The following is a 6,369-nucleotide window of genomic DNA, read 5'->3' on the forward strand; positions in this document are numbered from 1 at the left end:
GGGGGGGGTAGTTGTGTGGAGAGTGGTAGCAGGTGGGAGGGAGGGGGAGGTTGTCTTTTTTTGCCAGGGTGATTTACCCGGGTGATACAAGAGAATTTGTGTGTGTGTGTTTGTGTTTGTGTGTGTGTGTGCGCGTGCATGTGTGTGAGTCAGACTATGAAAGAGAAGAGAGGGGAAATCCAAGGCAGAACTACAGCAAATGATATGTATGTCTGTGTGTGTGTGTGTGTGTGTGTGTGTGTGTGTGTGTGTGTGTGTGTTAGAATGAGAATTAAAACGGCTGCATTTATACAGCGCTTTTCCAGTCTTATCGACCACTCAAAGCTACATTCACACAGCACGTTTTCCTACACATAATACACACACGTTTACACATCATACCTCAGGGTTCAGTATCTTACCCAAGGACCCTTTGAAATGCAGACTGGAGGAGCCGGGAATCAAACCACCGACCTTCTGCTCTACCTCCTGAGCCTCAGCCAGCTGGTCTAAAGAATAAAGGCTAAAGATTCTCCCATTCAAATCAATATTCATTTCAATAATCCGATATCGATTCATAAAATCCTGAGATCAATCTATCTGCCTTTTACAGTCCTGTGGATGTGTGAAGCTGTAACACCGTTGCCCTCGGGTTAGCGGCCTCCTCGCCCAACGAGATCTGGTCACTTGAGGGGGCAAAAACACGGCAGACGCCACTCAACTGAAAGCAGATGTGCGGCTGGATGTGTAGTGTGAACGTTGATATTTTTAACAATGCACCAACTTATGAATCTCATTCATACCCAAGAGGAACTGACATCGTAGCTGAAATATCTGTAACGGGAATCGATATTGAATCGAATCGGGACCTTGTGAATCACAACTGAATCCATTCAGGAAATCAGCGGCAATATACCCAGCTCCTTCCAAAGACGAAGCCGGGGCCACACTTAAATGTGTCACACGTGTAGGCACGATAATCCTTTTCCCCTTCGTCAGAGTCACTGCTCACAGTAAATCCCACTTACAGCAGCTACCAGAACAACTCGAAAACCCGATGACATCTGCAACCACTCCAGCCTCTGCGTGCTCTTGTGTTACAGTTCCTCATGAAACAGTCAGTCACCAGTGAACTCCACGGAGCAGAAAACCGCTCTCTACGGGCTGAAGCTTTCAAACGTGTAACAGCCCTGCGCCAAATCCTAATGAGTGATGTCACAGCAGGTGTTTTGTCATTGACAGTGGATGGAAAACACCTGCTGTGACGTCACTGATTGGGGCGTGGCCAGTAATGGGTCATTTGTGCAAAAGTGAGAGAGCAGCCGTTTTCTGCTGTGTGATTCACTGTTAACTTTAAAACGTGAAGGATTACTTTACAGAGGATGTGATATGAATTATCCATCATCTGAACTGGATAATGGAATTTGAATAAATGCGTCCAGTCCTTCCATGATCAGGTACTGAAATTCACTTCGCCGCTCTGGAATGGTAAGAAAAAAGTACGAGGACCCCTTAAGCATGAGCTGAAGCTAATATCACAGTCACAGCGCTGGTGGAGAAGGTAAGTGGATTTAATAACAGTTCGAACCTCTTTTGGTACCAATAACCTGACACCAGCTCTTCCAGTAGCTGCTGATCAGACCTGCACAGTGTTCAGGAGGAAGTCTGGACCATTCTTCAGACATGAAGGATGTCCGGTGTGAGCGGCTCTGTTCAGGTTGTTCCACAGCATCTCTGCTGGATTCAAGTCTGGGCTCTGACTTCAAAAGGTGGATTTTCTTTTTCTGTGTTAGATTTATTTTAAAGCTCAGGGTCATTGTCCTGCTGCATCAGCCAGGTTCTGCTGAGCTTTCAGCAGGTGGAGCCACCCTGACATCATCCTGTAAGTGACCTCGAAGATGGTGAGCTGTCCAGACCCGGAGGCAGCAAACCCCCGAATCATGACGCTCCCCTTCTCCACGCTTCATCGTTGAGATGATGATTTCATGTTGGTATGCAGTGCCCTTTTTACACCATACATAGAACTGCAATCTTAGTTTCATCTGTTCACCAAACATCTTGCCAGTAGTGTTGAAGAGATATGCAGTGATGTTTTGTTTTCTTACTCAGGGTTCTTAAGTTACTGATCAGTCTGTGTTGTGATTTTGGAGTCATCACAGCTGGACGCTCACTTCTGTGGAGAGTAGCCACAGAACTAAACGGTCTCCATTTATTTACTGACAGTTTGATAGTTTGTCTGACTGTAGGCCGATGAAGATCTAAACTCCTGGAGATGATTCTGTTCCTCTTTCCAGCTTCATGCGGATCAGTAATTCTTGATCATAAATCTTCTACGCCTCTTTTTTGGCTAGGCTTTGGTTCACATCAGCAGATGCTTGTTGATGCCTGGGTCACTTTTACAAATCAAAGTACCTCTAACACATGCCTCCAATCATGGTTCATTGATTGAACTCCATGTTTGTTAACTCCTGAATCCAGTCAGCTCTCACTGAAGCCATCGGCCGAGGAGTTCACATACTTCTGTTTGTTTATTATTGTAACCTAGATGAAGATCTGACCATATTTTTAACAGAACTATAAATAAATACATGTAATTCCATAATAATAATAACCATAATAATCCTGCAGATACTCACTTTAGACATGTCAAACATAATGTAAGAGCACTGAGATTCATTGATAGTGAGAGGTTGGAGGGGTATGAAACGATGTGGGAAATATTCAAGATGGCTTCTTCAACATCTTTCCTATCCCCCAATGGTCTCACTCTAGGTTTTGATATTAAGCCATTCTTGTAAACCTCTCCACTTGTAAGTCTTTCTCCTACAAGTCATAAATTGTTTGTTGTTTATTAGATTTTTTATATTTTTTATTTCTTGAAATATTTTTCCAGTCTTGTTTGATGGGTCAATAAACTATATACTTAAGTTTTCTCCATTATGGGAGATTTTCCATCAATTTATGTTTACATCATCTGTATGTTTATGTTTGACGTCTTGTGTAGAGTTTGTGTTTGTGTAAAATAATGTGGGGTGAGACCAGCGCTCTGTCCATGGCTCACCTGTTTGAGGTTGTACAATCCATGTCTGTCACAGTTTGGAAATTTGAGCCCATACAGGTTCTCCAGCGGGCCTCTGTTATCCTCAGAGGTCATTTTGGAGATCTCCTCTAAGACCTTGTCCAACTCCGTCTGACAGGCACTCTGAAAGGACGAGGAAGGAGACAGTTATTCACAGCGATACTGATCCTTGCACTAATAATGACAACAACCACTCAGTAACCATCAAAGCAGATTCACAAAAACACCTACACAGAAGAAAGAACTTAAAGTAATTTAGATGAATAGAGGAGGAGACAAGAAACACAGTGAGGATAAGTTAGACTTAGGTCCCAAGGCCAAGAATGTGCTCTGTCCAAGAATAAGAATGGAGGAATAAAATACTTCTGTGTGTCTTGTAAAAATGTCACAAATACACACATTTATAGCTAACTTTTTTTATGAGGTGCAGTTAGGCAAGCAGAAAGTTCAGCCAATATTATTGATGTGAGTCTGGTGGAGTGGAACATGAGTGGCTAGACTGCTTAACTCAGCAGGTGGCCACGGCCACACACACACACACACACACACACACACACAGAGTGTATCAGGCTGCCAGTGGGATCAAAGGGGTCCAGTCTTATGATTAGTTGGCTGAGGATGAGAGAGAAGGGCAGGAGGAGGCGCAGTCTGCCACAAACCTTATCAGACATCTGAACATATGGATGAAAAGTAGCCTTTCTCTCTCTCTCTTTCACACTCTCTCCGACAGTCTTTGACTCCTCGTCTCCTTCTGTCTCTCATAATAAACACACATAAATCCACACCTGAACGCATGCACCTCCAGCTTCACTGCCGCCTCCTTCCTCCCGTATTCTTTTCAAGGAAATTTCATGCCAAACAATTCTCACATATGCACCTTCAAACAGTTAAACCACAAAGTTACACAGCTTCTTATCACACACTTTGCAGTTCTGTCATTAAAGGAGCTATTTGTATCTTTTGCTATCGCCACATAGCTAACGTTAGCATTAACAGCTGTTTACTTACCAGTCTAGAAGAGACACTGCGAGTTCAGCATCAAACTTTATTCCTTTACTCACAAAGACCCGTCTCAAGTGGTGGAAAGCAACACCAATGTTAACTCTTGTCTCTGTAACAATTGATCATGCCCTCGCAGTATTAACTCACATTTCCTCCATATTCTCTGCTTCGGCAGGCAGTTATATAAACAGGGATAGAAAACTGTATTAAGCCTCGTGCCTACATTAGCCACAATGCCATTCGACCACCGACAGTGCGGTCAGAGATCTCGGTGTGTTATGCTAATGTAGCCTAATGGAGCCACTAGCCTTAAATGCACATTATGTAACTTCTGCCACCAGGCATCTCTCTACCAAAACAATAACAAAAGACAGCGTAGGGTGACATGGTGAAATAGCGTGGGATCGTGGGAGTTGCTTTTACAACCATTGCCCTAAGCTTCTCTCAGTTTGTATTCCTTCAGGCGTTTTTTTACCAGCAGCTGAATTATCCACAGAGGTGTCCTCCTCTCCAAAACAACCACACCAGGGGGAAAACCAGTAGAAACAATCAATAAAGCACTTAGCTCGAAAATTAGTGATTCGCCAACACTGGACATCTCGGAGGGGCTGGGAGCTGAGCTGTCTAACATACAATCAGCTTTTTTCACTGATAACTTCAGATTCAGATGTCCCGTGACTAAAATCCTTCACATGGTTAAAATATGTTGATGAAAATGACCAAGGTGTTAAAAAAAAAAAAAAAAAAAACATTTAAAAACTGGATAAAAGTCCATTTTCAGCTTCTGGCAGGCACCCACAACAGCAGTGCGCTCGTATAGGGGATATGATGCCATTGACAGGTGAGCAAATGACATGTTACAATGATTAAAATCATGTATTTCTCTAGGTTTGAGAATAGCTGGAAACATATAACATAGGTCTAGTTTTTTTTTTGTTGACATTTTAATGTGGAAAAGTTACATATTATAACCTCAAGCAGAGAAGAGGAGCAGGCTGCAGAGCTCTGGTGAGTTCACTTCTTTCTAACTTGACGCCCACAGATTTTTTTCATTAACAAACATGTAGCATTAACCAGCGCTGACTCAAGTAACATCATTAATCCTCATCATATGTTAACTAACTTTGACCTGTAAAATTGCTGGTGTTCCCCTTTAAGGTTTTCTGCTTTAATTACATTCTTTAAAAATCTTCACTTTATTACCATGAAAACTTTCTGGTCTCCATGAACAAAGACAATAAAATGCTTTGATTTAACTTGATTTTCATAGATACATTTTATTTAGTTAATCAAGTATAAAAAAAGGTTTAATGAGGCCAAAGAGGAAAAAAAATATATTTCAAAGTTAAATAGCAGTCAAGACAACTCGAATTACAGGGTCTTTGCATGAAAACTATAACGTCAATATGGCGCAAAAGAAGCTTTTAACTATCTTAAAAAATGTGTACATATTTGAGGCATTCGGGTTACAATCCTCACACGACCACAGCTCTGACAGCGAGGTATGCATTTTGTGTACAGTATATGACCTCGTATGGCCACCCACAATGAAGTGCATCCATGCTTGACACCAGCCGTCTGAAATCCCTCCCCCTGCCCAGCTGCACGACTCCTTTTGCTGCATTCTCTCTTTTGTTGCTTCTAATGATCTCAACAATTGTTTTGTGTCCTGCCGCTTGTGATTTTTTTGTTTTATTTTGTTTTGTTTTGCTGCAACTGAGAGAGTTAAGTGAGGGAGAAAATGAGCAAATGCATATCATTGTTTTGCCGTGTTGCGATGTATATGGGCCTCCTCTGCACAACCCCCCTGGACCCAAGCTCATTTGCATGAAACAGAAAGAATATCTGTGTTTCTACGCCATCCCATTAAGGAATTTCCAGGAACTGTTTTTTTATTTTTGTGAAGCTGCTTTTGAGACTGTGAAATGTTGGGTGAGTGTTAGAGAATGGGGCTGCTGGGGGTCATAATCTACTGTATAGATCGCATTAAACTGCCAATGCACATTCCACTGCAGAGAGCAAAACAATATGGACTTTTCATCAGGAAGATGCTCATTATGTCTAATTACTGAAGCTGAGACAACTCCGTCTGAATGCAACACATGTTCCTTCGAGATTTTTACATAATTAGAAACTTGTCAATAAATGCACAGAGGTCGTGCAAAAATATTCAACACGCCACAAACCTGAGGTCAGTGAATGACCTAGACACGCATACATGCACACACATGCATATAATATACTTTAAATACACACACACACACACACATATGTATATATATATATATATATATATATATATATACTAG

The 6,369-nt window shown here is 41.8% G+C and overlaps 1 protein-coding gene across 1 annotated transcript in view; it reads right to left on the bottom strand.

Annotated features, from left to right (window-relative positions):
- Positions 1-6,369, bottom strand: part of LOC111667385 (insulin-like growth factor-binding protein 2-B) — a 21,772-nt gene that overhangs the window by 3,070 nt on the left and 12,333 nt on the right. The window contains exon 3 of the mRNA XM_023423043.2: positions 3,041-3,181. Within this exon, the coding sequence (XP_023278811.1) occupies positions 3,041-3,181 (141 nt within the window). The remainder of the gene's footprint in view (positions 1-3,040; positions 3,182-6,369) is intronic.

The sequence above is a fragment of the Seriola lalandi genome, unplaced genomic scaffold (genome assembly GCF_002814215.2).
Source record: "Seriola lalandi dorsalis isolate HSWRI2012SDOR001 ecotype SW California unplaced genomic scaffold, Sedor1 jcf7180002054689, whole genome shotgun sequence".
In the NCBI taxonomy this organism is placed as follows: domain Eukaryota; kingdom Metazoa; phylum Chordata; class Actinopteri; order Carangiformes; family Carangidae; genus Seriola; species Seriola lalandi.